At 39.2% G+C, this 25,203-nt stretch overlaps 1 protein-coding gene across 2 annotated transcripts in view; it reads left to right on the top strand.

Annotated features, from left to right (window-relative positions):
* CLYBL (citramalyl-CoA lyase) overlaps positions 1-25,002 on the top strand; it is a 165,917-nt gene extending 140,915 nt beyond the window's left edge. The window contains exons 4-10 of one of the 2 annotated variants that reach the window (XR_015284438.1): positions 439-540; positions 2,297-2,390; positions 3,747-3,914; positions 9,004-9,128; positions 11,355-11,410; positions 24,345-24,444; positions 24,580-25,002. Coding sequence is in view for 1 of the 2 variants with exons in the window: in XM_086880818.1 (XP_086736944.1) it covers positions 439-540; positions 2,297-2,390; positions 3,747-3,914; positions 9,004-9,128; positions 24,345-24,440 (585 nt within the window). In the remaining variant the exon portion in view is untranslated. The remainder of the gene's footprint in view (positions 1-438; positions 541-2,296; positions 2,391-3,746; positions 3,915-9,003; positions 9,129-11,354; positions 11,411-24,344; positions 24,445-24,579) is intronic. The other variant, XM_086880818.1, reaches the window with a different exon arrangement.
* The last annotated feature ends 201 nt before the right edge of the window (positions 25,003-25,203 follow it).

Here is a 25,203-nt window from a genome sequence, read left to right as displayed (position 1 = left end):
TATGAAGAAAAGCCTATTGAACAAAAGGGTAACGGTGCCGTAATGAATAATACGGATGCCACTTAGAAGGCTGGGGAGCGCTTCCAGTGATGGCAGTGCTGGACCTGAAACAAAACCGGACCTCAGGTACAGCAGCACTTCATTGTTTTCCAGAGCCCACGGATTTGCATTTCACTAAGCCAGGGTGAGAGGTGCTAAGCTTGCATTTTTTTACTTTTTTTTTTTTTCCTTGCAAACCAGCCTCCAAATTTAGAAATGTATGGGAATGCTGCAGTTTCAAATCACAGGCCTTGTTAAAAGCTGTTTTATTTTTTTTAGTTATCAGGTTTTGGGGTGGGGAAGGGTGTTTGTTACAGTCAGGTGAATATTTGCCATGTTGCGTATACATGTAGACTGTTCTTTTTATTCCCTCTGATAGCTCATTCTGTCCAGTTTTAGTTTTCAGACAAATTCTTACATCACCTAAAAGGCCGAACACTTGTAGAACCAATGAATTTTATCCCCTTTGTGGAAACTGCAATGGGCTTGCTCAATTTTAAGGTAAGGAAGTCTTGAAGTGTTCATATTTTGCCATCTCAGCAAACTAGGATAAGCAGAATACTCCTCAGTCTCTCCCTAATTTCACCAAGGAAAAGAGGTTAAAAAATACAAAATGTATTGTTCAATCCCCTAAAACATTTTCTCATTGGACTCTGATGTTTGTATTGTAAAGGCCTTAATAAATTGAAAATATTCCAGTGACAGAACAGTTCCAGACAGTCCACACCAAATAACAAAACCTCTCTTCATTCCTGTTATTGTGAAAATGGGCCTCTCCGAAGATTTGGAATACTCAGTGTTGCAGGCTATTTATAGTGTATCAGCTGTTGGATACAACTTTTGTGTAACACTTAGCTTGAAATAAGAGTTAATCATCATTTCACTATTGCTAAACTTGTATCTTTATAGTAGTTTCTACTAATAAGATTGCAGCCAAATTCCATTTTATCGTTTCTTTGTGTTTATGATGGAGTGTTTAATGCTAAGATTAGAAACAGAATTAACTTTGGAAATATCTGAAGAACATGCTCATTTTTTAGGGTAATTTTAGATCAAAACTAATTTATAAATTTCATTTTAATATAAATCACTCCCCAGGCTTTACTATCAAATCCAGGTTTTTCAGAAAGGCGAGGCAAGGTGGTAATGAAACGGAGGAATTCGTGTATGCACAAGGAACACTGTGTTCCACTCCCAAGCTTTAAGGGAAAAGTTTCAGACCAGCTGAGGACACACAGATCAGAAGTACCTCCAGAAGTACCTCACAGGCAGCCTGATCGTTTGATACAGCCATTTATCTTACAGCACACACCAACCTATCTGCGAGCATGATAAAGCAGTAACCAAATGGACACGCTCCTGTCCGGTGTGCAAACACGGAATTAGATTGGATATTAAACCATTGAGGTTTTTCTTCACCTACAGTATTTTATAGTGGAGGTTTGATGTTGCAGTTGCTGATACTGGCAGGAGAGTTCCCTTTTAAAGCACACTCTGTTAAAGAATAATTCTGTGTCCCACCAGCTGCCATAGAAGAACACCCATTAGTAGAGCTGGTAATTACATGCTCTCTCCATGTACCTTAGCCTTAAAAGATACTAATATTATCCAAACATCAATATAAAATAGCAATACTACTCTCATAATGAAAAAAGCTACAGCTGGAAAATTTTTACTTTTATTTTAATGCTTTTCTGCCATACTTGTTGCATTTTTAACTTCCTTAGCTTATTTTTAATTACACATATAGCCAGAGACTTTAAATTTGCAATCCTTCTATCCTGTAAGAAACTTAAAATAATTGTAAACCATTCATAATCATAGTATTTATTTTATAAAAGAGATTCTGATCTTTATTTCTGTTTCTCATGCAGATATATTGCATATCAAACAAATAAAATTTAATACTTTTTGTTTGTTTTTATGCAATATTTTTTGAATGTTTTGTTTCATATTGCTACATAAATATCTGAAGTAGTGGTCACACCCGGGGCCAGAAGGTGTAAACCAGAAGGTGAGGAACCTGTTACTGAAGTCCTATATTTGCTATCTGGGTGCTTAGGGAAAGCAAAATACTTTTTCTCTTTTGCTGAGTCATTTTAAAGCATTGTCCATTGTCAAGTATCTACAGTGGCTTTGCTTAATAAGAACAATATTCTCAGGAGTATTTTGGTAATGCTGAGCTGCTGTAATATCCTCTGTAGTCTCTCTGCATCGTGCATTTCTGTAGACATTAATACTCTGCTCTCATTTGAAGGCTGTCTGTGAAGAAGCACTGAGAACAGGATCCCAGGCTGGCTTTCATTTGGATGCAGTTGTCTTTGGAGGAGAGGATTTCCGTGCCAGCATAGGTTATTACTTGTCTCTTTATTATAAATGTTTATGTATGGCATTTGCATTGGAGAAACCTGTGAAAATTCTGACAGCAACAATTAAAGTAACGACACTTGAGTCTGCATTTTATGTTTTCATTTTTCTCCTTAATTTCTTTTCAGTGCAGAATGTACCACTGGCAATTGAAAACATGGTCCTTGTGTTACAGGGCACTGAGAATTTCTTGTGCCTCTTGCCAGTCAGTACCAAAAGCTAATTATAAAAAAATAAAACCCACCCTATTGAGTCACTGAAATAATTTTAAAATATTTTATTCATAAACAACATTCACATGCCTTTTAGAACTACAGTTGAAGGTCCTAAAATTCCAGTGTCTGCTTCAGGACTTCCTTACATACAACTGTCACTCAGGCTTTTGGCATCAAGCACAAATACTCTCCTGATACATTTTGCTTTCATAAATTTATTTTAAAGATGTCACATGTCAATACAGCCACATATTCACATGAAAGCATTATTAGTCTTCCTAAAAAATAAAAAGTGCTTCACCATTTATTTTATAAGAGGGCATTTAGCTTCTGATTTAAAGATAAAAGATAAAAGCACAGAGCTGTGAATTTCTACATTAAAAATAAGTATGTTCATGTAAAAATCATCATTGCTTTACTAATATATTCCTTACAGACTGGAAATCTGTATCTAAATAGTTACCTTATACTATTATTGTTATTTTTTTTCCCACTAGCCTTCACATGAGTACGTTGCTTAGCTGGTAGCCTGTGAGCACATGAAGTCTCATGAATACTTTTGCGTCTTCTCAGAAGTCATCTACCATCAATTTTTCATTCAAATACTAAAGCTTAAATATTCAGCTTAGGACATCAGTTGTGACAAGAATCAGAACCAAGGAAAGTGCAATTCTATTCTCAGTGTGAATTTTTTAACCATTTAGTTGGACGCAGTACATCAATTTGTGTAAAGCTTCTCTTGCTGTAATGCTTCTCACTGTATGTGCAGTAAATAGTAAAATCAAATAATTACTTTCATTTTAGCCAAGTCAGCAGTCCTTACCAGACAAAGCTTCCACTGACTTCAGGCTATCAACTTCTGATTTAAGCTAAATCAAAATCTGAATTTATAAGCTAGTGTTTAAAATTAAATTATTTTGTATTTTTGCTAAAGCGGCCTTCTTTTTTTCCTCAGAAGAGTATAATTTTGTCTCTATAGTATAGCCTTACACCCCTCTTCTATTTTCTAAATCAGTTAAATAGAATCTCAAAGTTTCCATTTTTTTTTAACATAAGAAATATTTAAAACAGAAAGGTTCAAAAAACACTCTTGTCAGCTTTTCTTTGTTCTCGTTATTTTCTTAGGTGCAACAAGCAGTAAGGAAACTCATGATATTCTATATGCCAGGCAAAAAATAATAGTCACAGCAAAGGCATTTGGCCTTCAAGCAATAGATCTTGTTTACATTGATTTCCATGATGAAGATGGGCTCCGCAGGCAATCGAGAGAAGGTGCCTCAATGGGATTTACCGGTACGACTTTCTGCCAATGTCTCAAAAGAATGTGGATCTTATTCATTTTACATATGTTAACTGTCACTTAGACAAATAACTTGATTTTTGTTACAGGCCATTTATTGGAAAACTTGTTGATATCAAGCTCTTCTATGTTTATTACTATCTTAAAAATTGCGGCTGGAAATTTTGCCTGAAAAGGGACAGGCTGCTTTTTAAAACTGCATGCCATGAAGCGTGTGACTGGTTTTGAAGAGAAGTTGGGGTAGAGGCTGTGCACTGATTCCTCCCTTCACAGAGCACAGGAAAGGCAATGCTGTACTCTGCAATGGCTCCTCCACGACTGGAGCCTTTCTCTTTGTTTGAATAACAGCAGCAGTTATAAAATACTTTTCAGGTGAAAAAGTTGTGAATTAAATCTCATATGCTAACTTCTAGGGGAAAGTTATTTTCTTATTGTTTTCTTTGGTTTGTTTTTCACCTCCTGGCTACGGGTATTGGCAGAGAGCAAGAGCAGCAGGCTCCTTGTCCCAGAGTCCTGTAATGCAGGCTGTTACCCTGTGATTGGTGTACCAGGTCACTCGGACACTGCCTCACTGGGACACTGCAGCCGCCAAAGATTTGGAGGTTGCAATAGACATCAGCCATTTGACACACACATTAGAGAATTCTAACGTGCATTACATTAGTTTTCTCTGACCACCATCCAGGATACACATAGGAGAATAGTACATCCCTTAGATTTCTGTTACCAAAAGCATGAGTCCTGGCAATGCCACCTAGCAAACTCTGGTTTTACAATTAGCTGTATATGATGTCTTAAAGCACGAAACAAAACAAAACAAAAGTGCTATTTTAAGCATATTTGGCATGCCAGTGAAAGAACAGCAATTATTTTTGGCACAAACTCTGCTTTACTGTCTGTTGAACTTTGGCATTTGCAAACCCAAGTCTTGTTTTGGAGGTGAAATGGTTAGCTCCTCACAGCTACATTATCCACGGCCATGTGGACTTCCACCCTTCACTCGGCTGCCTTTGAAGTTGGGAAAATAATAGAGCTGCTGAATGGTAGCACCTGCTGACGGCTACCTAGCCTCAACCAATATTTCCTAGCTTAAGGAAGGGCCTCATTTTTGAAAAAACGTAAACATCTGAACCTCCTGTTGACAGAAGATGGAGTTGCAGGTGCCTAGAAGCTTTGAAAGCACTCTTTCTGGACGCTTAATGTGCATTTAAATGTTTAACTGAGGCTGCCAATTTAGGAAATTAAGAAATTCTCAGCATAACCAATGCTGATGGTGACTTGGACTCCACTGATTTACGGTGGAATTGTCTGACCTTAGAACAGGGTCCAGACAGAAGACAAATAAAAAGGTCACATAGCAATTTAGGGTATAAAATTATGTTCTGTCTTGGCTGTACATGTGTCATATTTCCCTTTCTATACAAGGAGTAAAGGTCTGTGAAAAGTACAGATTTTATTAAGGTGCACTCACAGCACCTGTCCTTTGCCTCCTGCCTTTCTGCAGTTATCATCAACACATTTCCAAAATTCAGCAAACAACCTGACAATCAGTCCAACTCTAATTAGAGATGGGGCAATACTGACTCTACTGATTTGGGGGGGAAGGGAGGGAAGGGGGAGAATTAAAAATCTGTTTAAGCTAAAAAAACCAGCATTTTTCCTTTTTTTCTGCAGAAAGAAAATATTATTTTAGGAGAATATAAATTTCACTTGTTCTTTGGGGTTTTTTTTCCTCTCAGTTTATCTAACATTTTTATAATCTTTCCTGCCTGTTTTGATTGAAATAAAATCTAATTTCAAAACTGATAGCAAAATCATGTTTTTCCAAACCTATAGGAGTGTTTTTTCCAAATCTATATAACTGAAACATTTTAATGTTTCCAATTTCATATTCATCATAGAAAATTACAAATGGGCCTTAGCTAAATCCATATATTTGTATAAATCATTTGTATAAAGCAGAAGTATGCACATTGTATTTTCCACTGACAGTCCTCTGATAATGTGAAAGTACTGAAATGTCACCCTAGTAACAAGTTCAAAATGTGCAATTCTTGTAATTTTTCTATATAAGATCCCTCCCTGCTAGTATTTTTAGGAAGAATCGAAATAATTGAAATCAACAGAACAAAAATGAGCTGAATGTTGCAAATTTCTCTCATAGCTGGAGAACACTCACTTGTTTGCATGAACAGGGCTGAACTCACCTCCCTCCAAAGCAATGCAAATCCAAAATATTCAGCAAAGTTATATGTCTTTAGATGTTCCCATATTAGGCCAGTAAAATTTCCCTTAATGTAATCAAATAGTTTCCCTCAAGATTAAACAAGCAAAATAATATAATGAAGAATTTACCAGGTATTTAAATATTATTGCAAACTTCACTGCTTATTGCAGCCACATTTTCTTTTCCCATTATCTTAAAATCAGCCTGGTTTTCTTTCCGTGAGTGTATAAACATAAAATCAGATGCTTTCAAATGCAAACCAGCCAAATTAATAGTCCTTTCATATGTATATTTATAAAAATATATATGTTTATATATCCATAGACATTCATCAAGATGTTTTACACTACCGGTACTTGTGGACTTTAAATCAGTGTGCTGCCTATATAAATGGGCATAGGTTTTAGGAATGTTTATGTAAAAAATTAGGTAAACCTTGCCATGAGCTTTAACAGCTGACTTAGTCATTATAAAAAGTCCTGTGCTACATGCTGAGAAAGCAGACATAAATACGAAATAGTCTAGGTGTCCTCTCTTTTCCAGTCTTTTGTAGAAGAGTAAAATGACACAATCGTACAGTTACCTGAAAGACCTGACAAGTATTGATTTAAAACACAATATATCAAATGGTACTGTGAAAAGGATTTCGTGGTCATAAATTTTAATGTCTTACAATTTTGCACTCTCTCAGTAACTTGTCAATAACAACAATTCTGTTTAAAATATTTACTTTGTTCCTGCATGGCATTATCTCTGTTATACAGTTTTTTGGATAGGTAGTCTCTGACAAAAATCAACTGAGTGCTATAATTCAAAAGTTATATTATATTCTCCCTAAAGTGTTCAGCAGTGTTTTAATGATTAAAAGCATAATTTACTACTGTAGGTATCTTTATCAAAAGTAAGTATTTTTACAGCAATGTTTTACACTTTAAAAAAACATATATATTTATATTTTTAATTTTTTTTATAATTAGAGATTGATTTCAAATATAATTTAAAATATACTCAACATTTTTTTCAGAAAGTTAAGCTCCTTAGGATTTTTCAATAAATTGCTGTACACACTTCAGTTTTGGAATTAATAGTTTAGCTATGGAGTATTTGTTGTATTACAAATAAAGAACATAATCAGATTATTATTATTATTATTATTATTATTATTATTATTATTATTATTATTATTACTACTACTACTACTACTACTACAATATTTTATTAAAATTACTAAAAAAACCCTCTGAGTAGACCTAAGATAAAACACATTAGTTTAAAAAAATTCTTTGTGTAAATTCTTTCAAAAGTTGCAGTTCTTAATGGGGTTCAAGTTTTACCTGTATTTAAGGTATTTTAAAAATAGTTGTGATATTGAAGTGTCAAACTGAATATTTGCATGCCTGTAAAATCATAAACTAAATGTTGTCTACCAAGAAATAAAATTGAGCTTTTTATGGCTTTTTAGCAAATGAACATAGCAACACTAAAGGACTATTTCTTTGCTCATTTAGTTAGGTAGAGGTTCTTTATCCTCCAGGTTATCACTCAGACCCACTGCAGCCTGATGAAAGTAATCCCAGGGATTTTTGCAGTGGTTATTTCATTGAAAATAGGTGTATTCCTGCTCTCACACGTGAGGCTTCTCAGATCCAGTGATGGGCTGATTCCTAAAGTACAGCTGGCTTAATGTCAGTAAGAACACGGGAACAGACCCCGTTGTGCAGGAAACCTTAAATCCTGACACTTCCAACTTTTCCTGGCAAAGTGCAAAAATCCCGCTGGCGCAAGAGGCTGCGGCAGTGGCGGCAGCAGGAGGGCTGTGGGACCCTCGGTCTGCAGGGCACTGCTCACTTGCTGGCAGGTTTGCAGGATCAGGCTCATCCCTCTAACTAGTTTTGTTATCTGGCACCGAGGAGAGTCGTTTATTCCGAAGGAAACTGGGAATTACTGTAGCCTCTCTTATTAATACACCTTAAAAGTAAACCACAGAATCACACCGGTCTGTGAAATTCCCATAGAAATGAACTAATAACATCAAATGCTACACTTTTTAAAGTGTCAAACAAATTAGACATGTATTTGTTTTAAGGGAGATAAATACAATCGCAGATTAAAACGGATTATGTGGCTGTCTATTCACGTTTGAAAATCTCTAGTGAAAAAGACGACACCTATTTTTGTTTTCTTAACTTATATTTATACAAGAAAGGATTAAAAAAACTGCTTTATAAAACCTCAGGGCACTGCTGGTGGTTGTTTGCTATCCCAGTGACTAAATAAATATTTCAGCCTACCTGCAACTATCAGTCATTGCAGCAACAGTTTAAACCACATCGAGGATTACATGATGCTAAACCCATACTGAAAATTTAGGGAATGACCCTTAGGATACTGGTAACTTTTCAGCCCTACAGATCTCTTGCCATCTTCTTCAGATCTCATTTTCTGAACACACTTCAATACAACTTATTTAAGAGTGGCTGGAGCTGTTATTTATATAGTCAAATTCAGAGATGCATTATACTTAATTGTTATTGACTGTCCGAGACAAACAATTGCACCTGAAACGACTGAGAGAAGATGTGTGGATCAAAATGGGGAGGGAGGAGAAAGAATCGTGGGTTCTTTCAAACTATACTGAATGCAAACATAGCACCAGGTATTCTTCATCTTAAAATAATCTGTGAAAAAGCTATCTGCCTGCTTTCCAGTTTTAAAAATAAAAGAAATTAAGTAAAATAATTAGTTAGAGAGCAAGAAAGTCTGCAAGGCATATGAGAGCCTCAAGTGGTTGGAACATTTTGCTTGAACATCTGTTTGTCGATGCATGATTCTGGTGTTATTAATCTTCTTTGTAGGTAAGCAGGTGATTCACCCCAACCAAATTGCTGTTGTCCAGGAACAGTTCTCTCCGAGCCCTGAAAAAATAAAGTGGGCGCAAGAACTGATTTCTGCTTTTGAAGAACATCAGCGATTAGGCAAGGTAAATATTTTGTTAATATGCCATAGTGAAACCAAATTTGAATAATATTTAAGATTTAGAAAGGTCAGTGGTGGCTCTTTGTTTTTATCTTATGAAGTGTGCTGTAACTAAGAGTATTGCTTGTGAAATCTGTCTCTGGATAGTGTGTGTTCTAAATGTATCACTTCCTAATATATTTAGAAATAGAATGGCTGTATTTTCCTTCCTCCCCATTTTAACTTTAATTCTTTGATTACACAGCCTTTTAAGTACCTGCAAGTATCTACAGCATTGGAGAATTAAAACTGCTTCTCGATTCTGCTGCAGAATCACAGTCTTACTGTCAGAGGAAAATATTTGCAATCAAAAGTCAGGTAGCCTGGCAGAGGAGTCAGACTGCTTGCACATTTATGGAAAGAAATAAATGGATTAGGAAGCCTTCAATTTCTAAAATAATCTGTATCCTGGTAGACCTGTTTCACTTTTGGGGGTTTGATCCCTCAAACATGCCCAGTAGTAACTGAATGTACTTTTGAGTGAAACTGCAGATTGTGGTCTTTAATCATTAAAAATGAGAATGTTTTATGTGCATTTGTACCAATTGCTGGACCTGAATTTTGGATAGAGGAGAAAGCAAATTAACACTAGAATATGATTGTTCCTAATTTAGTGCATCATTGAGTCTCACGTTTCCTGCTCTGTGGGTTTCTGCTATGTAAATATTGCGGTGGTGATGCACAATCTGTCTCCACTTTGTGCCAGTAATACTTAAATTAGGGGTCGCCTGAAGGAAGATTTTATGCTAGTTGCAGCATTGTCAGTTAATTATCTTAAAGGTTATTTGCTATAATCCAGTTTGCCTCTTTTTGAAAGGAAAAAAAAAAGTTGCAGCCAAACATGTTTATCTTAGTCTCAGCCAAGCCTGGGCTAGTTAAAAAGGAAAGTCCCAGTGTCAGAATGGGGAGTGCAGATGAGTGGGAATGGTTCACATGTGCTTGTGTGGCATTCAAGTAGGAGACAAATCCCTCCGGTCGAGAAGTTCGTCTGTAAGACTGTGCATAGGGTCTCACTTTCACTGGTGCCATATAAATGTTTTCTGCACATTTTTTTCCGCTTTCTAGTGGGTTAGAAAAAATCGGGATATCTGCTTTCCCTCTTCCCCTGCATTTCTGATACCATGGATGTCGTGCCTTAAAAATGCTGCAAAGGTCAAAACAGAAATTATGCTTTCTTCTTGGAGTTAAAGTGTGACAATGTATTTGCTATTGCTCTGCCCTTCTTGCTAGGCTATTGCATCCCCTTTGTGGTATCTGGGTGTTTCCAGTAAAGCCATGACTACACTATTTGGGTGCTGTCCAGAGAAGTGATTTCAGGGTCACAATTAGGATGCTGTATGCCTGGATCTCTTTGTTCTCTCCCCCTCAATTTTGAAATATAGCTCTCTTCAAGCAAACAATATAGAAATAGAAAATACATGACTGGTTTTGCCCATTATTCCGATTTACAGGGCTTGGCTCCCTTACAAGAGGCATCGTTACAAACATACTGCTGGTGCAAATGTGTAGGCAGGTAATGCAGCAAGAAAAAAGTCAAATTACTTACTCAGCCAAATATTTTTTTATGATGTGTTTAATACTATTCATTCGGCTGAGTTTAGTGTCAGAAACTCATCTAAGGAACACCCCTGTCATATGAACAGTTGACTAGGAGACTGGACCAAATTTAACTCTAGTCCCAGAATCACACAATCATTAATCCAAACATGTTTTATATTGAATAATTTAATGTTAGGCAAGCGTTAGTCTTTAGATTTGTTTTGAAGCTGCTATTTTACTGGCATAATGCTGAGGTTTTTTGTTTATATCAGCCATTCAGGAGGGGTTTATTTGGGTTTGGGTTTGTTTTTTTTTTCTCTCCATAAATGCTTTTAAAACATAAGCTTCTGTAATCAGCTGCAAGAGCAAATTTGCTGAGGATTTGTGGTGCAGGCTATTTTTTTAACCAACCAGGTTGTGGGCTTCATATATTTTTGCATGTAGCCGTCTATCAATAAAAAAGGACTGGCGGGTTAATATGCAAACTTCTGGATCTCATAGCACTGTCGTATTACTGGATTTTATAACAAAATTGGAAAAATAGTTTTCCATGTAATGCTGGAAACTCATTAACTGAGCTTCTAATTTGCTATTATGACTGTGTCAGTGAGAAGAGCTTGGACAGTCTGATTACTTAATTTTTTTTCCAAAGCAAACATATCTCACTGAGGGATCCTCTCGCTCCACATCCTAACGACATGCTAAAATGTGAGTAATAACTCTTCCCCTACCACCTCCTGGCAAATGCTCCACACAGCAGTTTCAGTAATCCTCGTGTCCTAATGAAACACCTCTTCTGTTTTCCTTTCCCTTTTATTATATTAAAGTGTTCATGTCAGTAAGACTAAAAATATAGCTGTGGTTAATATGGTTGAGACTTGCATCGTTTTACCGTGTTATTAATCAAAGTTGAAAGCCTGGAAAAAATAAATGTGAGAGATTTGTGCAGCTGTTTGTGTGGTAGATAAGTTACTGGTCTGCAGTCTCTGGGATCATAGTTTGCTATTAATTTGGTTTAAAGTTTGATGCATTCAGTTAACAATATTTTGTATTAAAATACAGTAATAAGCTTTTATAATCTATTCTGATTTGAGACCTACAATTACCATAATAATCTTCTTTTGAAAGAAGGCTGAACCAGGCTACTTCATCCTGGATGCTGAAATGCTTTGACACAGTAGCCCCCAAATGTGAGTACTGAGGTCAGGAAAAATTAGGATCTCAGATGAGCAATGTGGAATTAGAAGTACTGTGGCAGTGTCCAAACAGAAGGAAATTAGAGACCTAACCAACTAGCCAGAAGTATTTGGGCTAGGGAGATAGTCCTGTTTGAGGGCTTGCTTTGGTTTGGTTTCTAGGTTGTTTTGTTTGTGGAGCTGTTTTTCACAATTCTAATCCAGCTTAAAAAATAGCATGTCTAGGAAATAAAGGTAATGTTGTATTTTGGACAAGTAGAAACAAATGTTGAAAAAATACATTTTGTATTTTATTCAACTATTTATTAAGCGCTCTCTTTTGTCTAAAACTTTGAGATCTAAAACTAAAAAGTGCTTAAAAAGAAAAGTGTTATTTCCAGGTTATTTCAATATTTTTCCAGTAGAACTGCATTACTAAGGGATATGATTTTCAAAATTAAAATATTCATCTTCAAGAAAGCAGTTATAGCTGGTCAGAAAGCCTAAATATAAAATAGATGTCAGTGTGCTCAAAAATAAAAAAAAAGAAGGATGATAAACATCATTCTAGTATTCTAAAGAATGGTTTCTTTTAGAAATTTCTAAAGCATTTTTACTACATTGAACAGGGAAGTGATCTTATAAATACAGATTAACTGAATCTAAGGGGGTAGAGTTAGTGGGAGAAGTTATTAGCCTATTTTAGGAAAAAGATCTGATTTCTAACAATGAGGACATAATAGTCTTTACTATTTAGGTAACTCCTGAGTTTACATTACCAGTACACTGGATACAGATCTGTATCTCTTCTACAAGTAGTGTTTATATATGACAAAAATATAAGAAATCAAAAATGTTTTTTTAAGCCATTCAGTGTGTAAATACATCAAGCATAATATCATTATTGAAATTGAATCTTCCCAAGTTGCCTTACTTTTAAATAAAATTCAAATATAAGGAAAAGTAGAAAAATAACGTAAAAGGTTGATTATGCATTTATTGCACATACTAATTTACAAATGCTTTCAAAGCACCCACATATTAAATTAGGGAATATCTAAATGCTGCTGCCAAGGTCACTTGTCAGGTAAGGATTATTTAGAGTTAAGGTAAGTATATCACAAGCCCAAGTTGTAATATTGGTTGAATATTTAAATCCCATAGAGCAAATCAAAAGAGATATTTGTACATGCCACATACAAATGCACAGAGTGCTTCTAAGAAGACCTTTAGCATATGTTTCTTGCATTATATTCTGTGCCATTGTATATCGTGTTCCCAACAGCTGAGGAATAATATATATGAACTCCAGTGATTTGGCAAACTACACAGTTTCATTTATGGACCTTTCCAGGATTATGAAAAATCTTAGGAATGCATTTATTTACACAGCATCAACCCAACAAAGGAATGGAAATTTCCAGCAGTGGCTCTCTTATAATGCTCTTTGTTTAGGAAAAGCTACCCCAAGCCACTGTATCTTAGAGACGATGCACCCTCGTGCTTCGACCAGCTCCAGCTCCCACCACCTTACCGGGAGGTCTCTCCCCTCTTTCCTCCCTCTCCTGGTTGCGCTGCAGACCCCAGGAGGGCTCCCCAGCCAAGTGGGATCCACCCTATCTCAATCCAGCCTGTGGCTGCTAGAGAAATGGGACCATGTCCAAGGGGTGCCTCTTGGAAGGGAATCACAGGAACATCCCTCTGGCGTGGAGCTCTATCAAACCCCATCAACCCACAGGGATTACATTGCACTTTACAGGGCATTATATCTCAGGGCTTTACATAGAGCTGGGAGTCAGGGAGCAGCCCAGGACCACACTCCCTGTGCCCAGGACTGCTGAGTTTTGAGGTGCCATCAACCAAGCTGGATCCTATCCCACGGCGACAGTGGCAGCAGAGGGTACCTCTGTATGTGTTGGGCTGCAGGGCTGTCAGCCCTCCCTCCGAGAGCACAGGGCATGTGCTGTCCTTTATGTTAATTAGGCAATGTGTGTTCCTTCCACTGCAGAGTGGGGGATTCAGGAATTTGTGATAAATTGCCACCTTTAAGGAGCACCAGCCTTAAGAGGTCTAGGCTCAGGTGCATCTCCATGCAAAGATGAAGAATGCTGGTGGGATTTAAGCATGGGCCACAGTTATGTTGTTTATCTTTTTAAAAAGTAGACAAATTAAATTTTAATGTCAAAACTGAGATTGAGAGAGCTCATATTAGTACTCAGAATTTCTCAATACATTTTTACTATTTGAAAAATGCTCTATAAATGTGTTTTGTGTCATTGTTGAAGGCTTTTCTCTTAGAAAGATCCATCTGGGGCAAATTTTGAACCTCTACAACAGAGCAGAAGGGGCTGTATTAGCTAATTGCTTGTGCTTTACTGGTTCCTACACTGGTGCAATCAGTCCTGAGGGAGTTATGCCAGGTGGGGAGAGAAGGAGACAGATTTTACTACACGGGGCTGCAAAAGCTTCTAAGCAGGGCAGAAACTCATACAGAAACATTTTCTTGCCAGCTTCCACCCTTTCCACTCCCCAGCAGGCATTCAGTGGCTCTTAATCTGTTCTCCTCCACTCATTAAAGACCTGTGTCCAAAACGCAGAGGGATGGCACATTGGTATTTCCTGCGGGGTGAAGTTTCACCATGAGCCGGGAGCAGGATGGGTCTGTGCCCCTCCGTAGCCTTTCCACGCAAATGTAGCCCCTGGAGGAGGCAGCTGCTCCTGTCCTGGGGGACGCAGACCCTGTAGAGGATGGCACCTCTCTGGGCTCCTCCTCAGCAAGACACGACTCCTCCATCCTCGTCAGCTCAAGGAGGCAAATGTGGGGCAAGTTGCTTTTGGAAGGGTCATGCTGTGTCGGCACATTCCCAGTGCAGGCGATGCTTTGCTATGAGCATGGAGTGGGAAGACACCCAGCACTGCAGACACCTGCCCACCATCGTGCCAAAACCTGCTCTGCACCAAGCAACCCACCAAGGTGACTGACTACCCACCTCCAAAATCCGTTTAAAAAGCATTAACGAGCGCTCATGAGCCTCATTTCAATTTCCAAACCAGAATCTAACTAGAGAGGTAATGTTCTGACCAGATGGCTCTTTTTAAGCCTTACTGAGGGAATTCAGAAGCCTGTACAGCCAAAATATTGTTTCAGTTAATTTAAGTAGCAGCAGTCTTGCTGCCTTTTCACTCCTCTTGGTGCTAGCCAGCTTTTTCAGAGACCTGGAGTGGCTCTCTGCAAAAGCTCTGTCGATTGAAATAGAGAATCACAATAAAGAATGGCTGTTCAATCCTATTCAGAAAATGAATCTGAAATTAGAAAAAACACAGAATACAAAAATATGGGCAATTCCATGCTTGTTGGCAAAACAAACCTCACTATTATTATTTTTCTCAACCCTGTTTTATTTTACTGCTACCTTTCCCTTTGGTATCAAATGCCGTCTGTGTGCCCTGTAGTAATTTACTTTCAGACGGAATTTTCTAGTTTATATTTAACAAATTGCTTCCATGTCTATAAACTTCAAGTTAATTCAAAATTGCTAAATGAAGGGCATCTGAGGATCCTAAATTCTTACCATCAGTTACTTTTCACTTTTCCATATAATAACCAAGATGCTCACTAGGGAGAAAAAAATGCATGGTTGGATAGGCTGTTTGTCCAGGAAGCTGCTTTTGTGCTATAAAATAAAGATTTGCTTGGCAGCAGCAAGTGTGCTCTCTAGGATTCTTCCGTTCCCAATACAGTATAAGACAGAGAATGAAAACCAGTGGAGAATATTCCTGATTTCTAGAATTTTCCTCCACTTCTTTAATTTTATTCCTTCCTGTTCTAGAGGAGCACACAGGAAGGCAGCAACCATAATGAGAAGGTAACTAAAGAAAATGCAAAGACAGAAATAAAAAAACCCTCATACCTGCCTTTCATTCAGGTATCTTAAATAGATTGTTTGCTCAGGCAGAGGGAGAGACTTTGGTGACCTGAGGAGTTTCTGGAGCTGGACCAAGCAGCATCCCCAGGCCCACCCCAGCTGAAAGGGCTATCCCTGGTGTTTCAGGCAGCTTGGGGCACTGTAAGATGGAAAAACAGCTTGTCTGGCTCACACAGCAGGGCAAAATCCTTATATATGGGCTGGAAACAGTGATGCCAGGTGGAGAAGAAATGAAGGACCTTGTAGGTCCTCGTTCTTCATCTTTCCTGCCCCACTGTGGACTTGAAGGATCACAAAGTCCTTTCTACCTGTTGAGCTTTAGAAAGGGTTTCTTCTGTCAGAGTTCTTGCACTGCTGCTCAGGAGTTATTTGAGGCAAAAATCAATCTCTATTTCATGTGGTTGTTGCTCTTTCTTTCTTGACCTTTTGTGTCCTTCCATCTGCTCCTAGAGGCAGAAGCCTGTCTCAAACAAACAGGCCTGCTTCTGGCTTTACAAACTGATTTATCCTCTGAACTCACTGACTACTTCTACTCCAGTGGAAGATTACACTGGCAAAAAGAAACAAAAGGTAGTGATTTCTAATGTTTTCTACACATCAACAAAAAGGCTACAGAAACTTTATGGTGATGACACTTTTCAGAATTCCCCTCCATGCACATTTCAACAGATCAGTGACCCACTGAGCATCTCCTCTTGCCAAGAAGATATCTTTGACAAACCTTTTCAGGGATGACTTCCTTTCCCCAAAGATTTTGTGCACATGTCTATTTCCATGCATGTTACAGAAAAGGGGTGAATGTGAAAGGGTCCAGAGGAGAGGCTATGGGAATATGTAGCCCAAAAAGCTTTGTCCATACAGCTCACTGCCTCTGAAGTCTTCAAAAATTCATGGGCATGCAGTCATATGTGACTGCACTGGTTATTTGGGCATATCTCACCTACTTCAAAGACAATTAAAGGAAGCCAGAGTTATGTGTGAGCCTGCTCTGGAGGCAGGACAGGCCTGAGCAGAGAAGACAGAGAGGCATTATCCTGTCGCAGTCTGGATCATACTCTCAGTTGACCCAGATTTCACTGAACACCTCCTAGCAGCTCACTAACCTTTGGAAGTTCATTATGAGAAGGTAGAATCATGACCCAGCTCTTTATGACAGCTCTTTGGCTACAACTTGCATAAGAAAAAAATTAATTAAACCTGCATTCAGCACCATCACAGCTGTTAGCTCTTGACTTCCCCAAAAATATGGTCTCAACCTTCTGTTTCAAGAGAAATCATTCCTTTGTACGCAGGATAATCACTCCTCCCCCAGGCACAGACCCAACACCATTTGCTGTAACCAGGTTCCTCTTCTTCTTTGTTCATTACCTGTAAGCAAATCCAAGCGTTCCTTTTAAGCCCCAAAGCAAAGACTTCCAAATTTCCTCTGCAGGGAGTCACTTGAACAACGTGTGTTTTCATTAATCCCAGGGGAATTATCTTCCTGAATGCCATGCTTTTTGGGGGGGAGACTTTGCTATCCACCTGCTCCCTTCCCTCCTCAGAAGACCAAATCTGCCCTGCTTGCAGAACACAAAACTCTCATTTCCTTATAACAGTTAATATTGTACAGGATTAGAGGTAATGTTCCCAGACCCAAGCGGGTTTCAGTGCATTTATTCCTTGCATTTTTGGTGTCTCCAAAAAGTCATAACTAGACCTCTGGGTTTCAGAAGTGGGCGAGACACTGAATTACCATGGAAAGAGCTAGTGTTTCTCAGATCAAAGATTTCTTACATCTGTGGACTTGAGGCCACTTGTCTGTATAGGTTAAGAGGTACACAGGGTTTGCCCTGGCCAGCTGGCATCACCCCTTCTGCTCATTTCCATTTAGCCTGGCATCTGCCCGCGACTGCCGACACAGGTCACCAGGGTTGGAAGGGGACTTACATAATTGCTTATTTACACAATGGCTGTATTCACACACAGCCTCTGGCCCGTGCTACCAGAGCAGTGTGGGAGCTCTGTTTGACTCACAACATCTCCTAATGATGAAGGGGGTGGAGGAGAGAAGGATGGCTGGCTTGTTGGTCCTCTTATATCCATTTCGCCCCATGTCTTACATGCACATCCCTTCCAAAGAGGGCATGCAGGACAAGGAGATAACCAGACTGCCACACACTCTGCATTGGGATTTGGTCAGCAAAGGAAACTATTGCAAAGCTGTTGAGAAAAGTAATTGGAAAAAAACCCAATCTTTATCAGTGGGGCACTATTTCTAACTGTGTGACAGCAAAGTACTGTAGGCGGACCTCCCATCATTTGTGACACTCTCACACAATCAGTAGTCCCCTTAGTAGTGGAAGAGGGGGTTTTGGCAATTCCATAAGCATTAGGTAGACCCCTATTTTAGACCCATACTTAATTCAAAATTCAGCAGCAAGTGATTTCTTGTCCATATTGCAGTTTTCTGGAACATTATCTTGTCTTGTTTTTCCTTTTTTTCACTGGCCTAACTACCCACCTACTCACCAGGATCCCCTAGCACCTTCAAGCCCGCCATCTAGGTAGCTTTACTAGATTCCAGAGTAAACTGCTTTTGAAAAAGTCAGCTGTCTCTACACAGTGGCCTAGGACAGCCCGTGCATGGACACTCACAACAAATTAACCTAGCACTGTTAGCTATATTCTTTCATCTGATGCAAAACAATTGGGCTTTTCTTTCTGCTGTAGACAAGCCACAATCTTAATGTAACCTGTATAAATACCTTTGAGAAATCCTGGCAACTGTCACATGGGTCTTAAAGTTGTTGGCTACATGTATGATGAGATCAAGGCATAAAATCAAAGGTTTGTTAGCAAAGGCTGGACAATGATTGAGCAGACCGCAGCAGTGGTTCCAAAAACAGAGCAAAACCGACGCTCATGCTTGGAGTCCCATCCACAGGATCCGACAGACAGGGAGCCAGTAGACTTTTTTGGAATTTACAGGACTTATTTAGTACTTCAAAATTTACATACTTTCTGTGTCTAGGAAAAGCAATCTTCATATTCAGTACCAATGCAGGTGATTAGTAGGTTGCAGAGGTCTAAGAACTGAGAGCCTGCAGTAACCCTCTTAGAGAGCTCATTGCAGTCATCGGGATGGATGTGGTCACAGGCACAGGTAACCACAGATGGAGCAAATGCTGAGGAAAAAGCCACACGCATTCCCAGGTGCAGGAGTACATCTAATTCTTCTGTATTGCCAACCAAAGGGGACTAGCTCATCTGATCACTGTCCCACATGTCCCAGAACAATTATTGTTTGACTTTAATTAACTCAAGTACTTTAATACACAATTCAGAGATAATTGTATCATATTATTACGAGGTGTCTTAAATGTTCCATATCATGACAGTTTTATGCTGCTTATTTCTCTCCTTAATCAAGTGGTACATAAAGAAATAAAATATGATGACAGTAAAACCTTGTGTAACATTGTGTATCATATAAAAAGTTTTCAATACACATGAAGTATAAAACTTTCCCTGATCTTATGGAAGAGCATATGAGTACCTCACTTGTCATCCTGTCCATCCCCTGTGCAAAGTCAACACAATTCCATATATAACATTATTCCATTATACCCATGATAGACACTATAGCCTTATCATTTCTTCCCCTCTTCTGGTTCCACCAGAAAATATTGATCCCAAGACAACACTGAAGTCATGGACCCTGAATCCTGTCCATTTAACTTCTAGAAAGGTAAAATGCTTCTTGCCACTAAAAACCAGTATTACTCTGGTTATAAAATGGTCTTACAGATTTACCAAGCTCTCAACTACTCCCAAAAGTTTCACAAAGTAAATGTTCCCAAATACAGGAGAGACACACATGAAAAGAGGAGGTCTTTATGTTCTAGGAAACACTGCATTAATGTATTTGTCCTTTGCCATGGCAAATCACAGACCAAGGCTGAGATTTTTTCTGTGACTTGATACATGTAATTTCTTATAGGTAAAGGAAATGTTTAAGGATGACATATAGATATAACAAGAACCATGTTCAATATCCATGGCACCATGTGGCCAGGGCTGTATTCTAAGTTATCAAAGAGTCCTCAATTACATGTTGAACTTTGCTAGGTCTGAGCTGTGCTGGAGTGGCTGCATTTATCTAAAAGGAAGTTCATATAATACAAGCATAAAATCTGCCATACTGGTGTTTTACAAAGTTTGGTTCTGCATCTCTTCAGTGTCTCCACAACTACCTGGAAATTTGTTGCATTTGTTATTCTTACTGCACAACTGATTTGCCCTCCTTTATCACAGGCCTATATCTTTATGTCCTGACCTGTGAAAATGACTGCCGTCTGTCAGCTATGCCTTGTGGCTTCTCTTGCCTGTAGGCTGGATCCTTGCATCACCTGGAGCTAACCATTCTCAATTCCCATTTTTCCAAGACTAACATTTGCCATTACCTTCTGAGGAAAAACAAAAACATAAGCCAAACACACACACACACACACACACACACAAAAAAAAAAAAAGCAGCAAAAACCCTAACAAGCTATCTATAATTTTAATTCATTTGCAGCTGTTTTCTATATTTGCCAAATCTTCGTTTTCCATCCTCACAGCACTTTAGGATATACTGAAATTTGAAGTAGAGCTGTTAAGACCTTATTTTGCCTGGCCTGCATCTTGCATAAATTGCTGTTACTTTTTAAAAATGTTACTACAGTCCTAACAAAGCATTAAATGTCATTGTGAATAATACTTTGTGCCAGAAGGAAACCCTTGAGTCTTTCTTGGCAGTCAGCTGGGAAGGACTTTTAGATAGTTTGCATGATGACCCAAACAGGGAACGCTGCCCATTCACTTTCTCCCTTGATTCCTCCTTGGTACTCTGCCCTAATAGAGCTGTAGAGCAATCAGGCTGAGGGAGCACAGACATTTTGTATCTACAAACCCTTCTGCTATGTTGTGCTGCCTTCACAGCTGTACAGCATGGACCAGCCAAAGTGCCCTTCCAGCTCCCATACACTACAGACTGGTGAGTGCCAAAGTCACCCCATTTCTCACAGGGCTTTGCCTTCAGCACATTCTCTGTGTGGCTGCATGAAGGATGGCACTGAATTGGCACAGCAGAATCTGTGCTGCATCACTTTAAACAGGGGCAGAGTCTTTGGCCCACAAATCTGCCCACTTCTCAGTAGGGCTGTACTTCCAGACTGCTGTCTGGTGAATGCCACAGTTGTCCTCCATTCCCCCACTTCTCATCCCACCTGAGTTATTTGTATCCAGGTGTTGTCACCTGGAGGCTGTGCCCATCATGTGCGGGTCTCTCCTTCCCATTTCTCCATCAGCCTTTTACCTGGAGGGCCTATCTCTTCCTAAGGCAGGTCTGACACATTTGATTAGCCTGATGGCAAAGTCCCTTTACAGGTTTCTGAAAAGGCTCTCTCTGTTTATCTGGTTGCACGGAGAGCAAGATCCACAGCCACAGAATATGACGGATGCAAATCCCAGCCTTGCATTACCCACCTGCCGCTGTTCTCGTTCATGTTGCAAGCCTCCTTAAGAGCAAGCCCTTGGTCCCATAGTTGAACTGAAATCTAAGTACAGGCTGGAAGTGTGAGATTGTTGAGAAAATTAGCCAAAAAGAAAATTTAGATCTATGACTAAATTAATCTCGAGATTAATGCTATCAAAGCAAATGGTGTTTATAGAAAGTCTTGTGTTCTTTATATTCATGTGAGAGAAAATCAAAAGAATGCTAGAGGCAAATTTCATCTAGCAGAATTGGAAAAGAGAGCATGGGGACAAAGCTGTAATTACTGGTATTTCCTATCTGTTGAAACCTGTGGGTGGAAAGAGAGTCAGTGAATAGGGTATATTCAATGGCATTAAAATTGGTTTCTTTTTCTGGACTTTAGCTCAACACTGCAAATTAGCAGGGGGAAAATAAGCCTCAGAGTGAACAGGCAGAGAAGCCAACTTCATGTTACCCTTTGCTGTTAGGGGAAAATAAAAAGGCATTTTTTTTCCTTGAAGAATTTAAATTCCTAGCAACACAAAGTACAGCTGCACACTGACAAGCAGGGGACGGCATTTCTCACGTGGTCCAGTGTTTGTGTGTCAACATACACACCGTTATCCTGTTTTCTTTTTAAACATATTACTTCAATGAAGAGAAGACAATCATGCTGTTTAATTAACTCCTGCTTTATAAAAAAGACATTCTGACCCAGATTCATCGTGATACAGCTTAGGTACCTGCAGGGGTATCTGACTTTAGATCATTCTGTATCCAGTCAGTGGAAGGGTTGAGACCCTCCCAGCCATGGTTTGAACCACCAGAGATCAGAACTGACATTGCTAGGCACCCATCTCTTTCTGCACACCATTGCAGGTGCTTAGGATAACTGTACTCCTAAATCAGCCTTTCACAGAACTATGAAGGATGATTTGAGACGTCAATATATTTCTACTTACGACTGTCATCCCACATGCAAATTTTTTCTGTAAGCAATAGCTGTTACTGAATTAGTTTTACTTTTTATTTTGTTACTGAATTAGCTGTTACTGAGTGGGCATTACTGAATGCCTACAGGAAAAATAAAAGGACAAGTAAACCATGTTTTTCTTACAGTTTAAAAAAAAAAAATGTACCTTGCAGTTTGAGATAACTGCACAGACCTGAATTATTCCAAATAAGTCCTATGTCATAAAATGTTTACTTAGTTCCCAATTTTTTTCACAACAGTTAATAAATTGAATAGTTTGGGACTGCATTTTCTTTGAAGTTTTAAAAGCATAACTGAAAATTACAGAGATGTAGCTATAATTAGAAGTGGTATACTATTAATAGTAGTAATAATAATGTTGATGCTGGTGTTTGGGTAAAGTAGGGTTGACTGCTCAAGAAACAAAAAAATTCAATTTGAAATGCCAACCCTTGAGTATCTGTCATTCCCATTCTCCAAACCTACCTGAAATATTGCAAATTATAGTAGGAAAATCTACTTTGAATACAATAGTTTTTACTATTATGTTTTCAATGGCTTTAATACAGCCTGCTCTTACATGCAAGAATATTGATTTGTGCTAGATTACTGTTTAAGGTGGATTTTTGTTTTAACTATTCCAGAGCATGATTTAGTATTTAATTAGTACTGCTTCAGTTCAGCTGGATATGCCACTGGAGCAACATATTTCCTAAATACTTTTGTAAATGTGTTATATTTTCACTTTACTTGCTGAAGTCTTCTATTTAATAATTATCAAGTCTCAAATGAAAACCAGAAAAAGGGTTTTTTCTCCTCTGCATTTCTCTCACTGTATGCTCATGCACAGACGTGTGCTGCTGTGGACCGTACCTTGCTCTTGGTTAGCCTTGCTCACTGTCAAACCCAAGGCCAGCCTGTGATCCCGTATCGACCGCAGCAGGACATTAAAAGGGTGTGCAGTGCTTCACACAGCCACCCTATGCAGTGCTGGGACCAGGCCTGCTCTGGATTCTTCTCCATTGCATCTTTGTACCTGGATTTTGGGGGTTGTTGCTTGGGGTTTTTTTGATGTGTCAAACTACTGTTAGAATTGCAAATATAATTTTTAATTTTTTTTTTTGTTTTGTCTACTGAACTTCAGCATGTCTTAGTGCAGTGTTTTATCTTCCAAATCCTACTCAGAGACACATGGGAATTAAAGCATCTAAAGGAACAAGTCAGGTTCGGCACTATTCAAAACATATATCTTCTGTTTAAGATTTAATTATGACTCATAGTTAATTGTTTTAAACTTGTCACCATGGTACCAACAAAAAATCCTTAGGAATGCAAAGTGATTTTTGAAACCTGTCCTGACTCTCAGATCGCCACCGCTGAGGCACATAGCATAGTTCTGCATCCATTTGGGGAGATTCCCTAAATGTGGTGCTCAGGTGGGCTTTGCCTTGGCTCCAGAGGAGATTTGGGCAATATTATTGCACCATCCACTTGGTTATTTCAGCTTTTATCCCAGTCCCTGGCTCTCAGCGCAGGCCCGGCCTATTTTTAGTACTGGAGACCTGATGGAGAGGTGCAGCAAAAGCACAACCTGATCAGCCATTCTTGTTTACTGACAAAGGTAACTTCTGGCTGTGCCCTCTGTCTGAAGGCAGTTTCCCACTGGCCCTTTGGCACAACCCTGGATGGATGCTGGATGGTGATGCTGGAGGTGGGGAACAGAGCTTTCCCCCAGGTGTGGTGTCTGCCAGCCCCTCTCCCCAGCTGGGACACACAGCCTCACTGCTCTTGGCCCTCAGTATTTGCCAGCTAGTGTGGCAGAAGCAGGCCAGCTGCACCCTGGGCCTCTCTTTTTTCTCTCTTTTTGCCTCGTTTTTGGAGAGCTTGTTGCCCGTCACATTTCTTTAAATGCACTTCCCCCGTCCCCATTGGTTTGTCTCCTAAAACTTCTTCAGGATTCCTGTTGGAGACGATGTTTTTTGGCAAGCAGATGTGTTTGTAAAGAACAACACACACCAACTACAATTTCTAAAGGTGTCTCAGGAAGTTCATATTCTCTTTTTTCCAGGGAGCGTTTACTTTCCGTGGGAGCATGATCGACATGCCATTACTGAAGCAGGCACAGAACATTGTTACACTTGCCACAGCCATCAAGAAAAAATGAGCTGGTAAATGAAGCTCTCGCCATGGGGCCCCAAGTAGCTGTTTTAAAAGATGCCTATAATACTTGGGGGTGGGGGGAGGGCGGGAGGTGCAAAATTAAAGACGTCGGGCTTAAACAGAAATTCATTTCCTTTTTGCAGATCTGTCATAGTCTGCTTGCTGGAATTGCTAATTACTAAAACTACTCCCAACTCAAACCACTGCTCAGTCCCGCATGGCCCACGCTCTACTCAGAGCCTGCAATGAAGTTACATCACCAAATCTGTGACATCACAGTGATTGCTACAAATGCGGGATTCACTGAGGGAGAAAGACAAATCACAGGCAAAACATAAGCCCTGAGCTCCTTCAGAAGAGCAGATGGAAACTAATACAATTATTTCTATTTCTTTCTGTGCTTCTTCCCACTCTGGTGCAGAACTCCGGGCAGAAAGGAGAAATTATTGTGCACCAGTTGAAATAACTGCAATGAAAATCTTTACCCTGTGTGAGCTTTGCTTTCCCCCCCCCAACACGGCCCTTCTGTAGAAGTGCAACAGCCATTAAAAATCATGCTCCAACAATACAGGACTCTTGACTTTCTTCTCTTTTTTTTTAAGCAGTCGCTATTCAGAGAGTTTCCTCCTGGAAGCGTCCAGCCCGGGAAGGGTTGGACGGCAATAAACTTGTAGTTTTTGGAGACACAATGCAGCAGAACTTGTGCATATGGTCTCGAGTCAGATTTACATCACATTAGGGATACGGCTACAGATCATGTGGGCTGT

This window comes from Cyanistes caeruleus, chromosome 3 (assembly GCF_971803275.1).
Source record: "Cyanistes caeruleus chromosome 3, bCyaCae1.hap1.1, whole genome shotgun sequence".
Classification (NCBI taxonomy): Eukaryota; Metazoa; Chordata; class Aves; order Passeriformes; family Paridae; genus Cyanistes; species Cyanistes caeruleus.
This window is presented reverse-complemented; position numbering and strand designations above follow the sequence as displayed.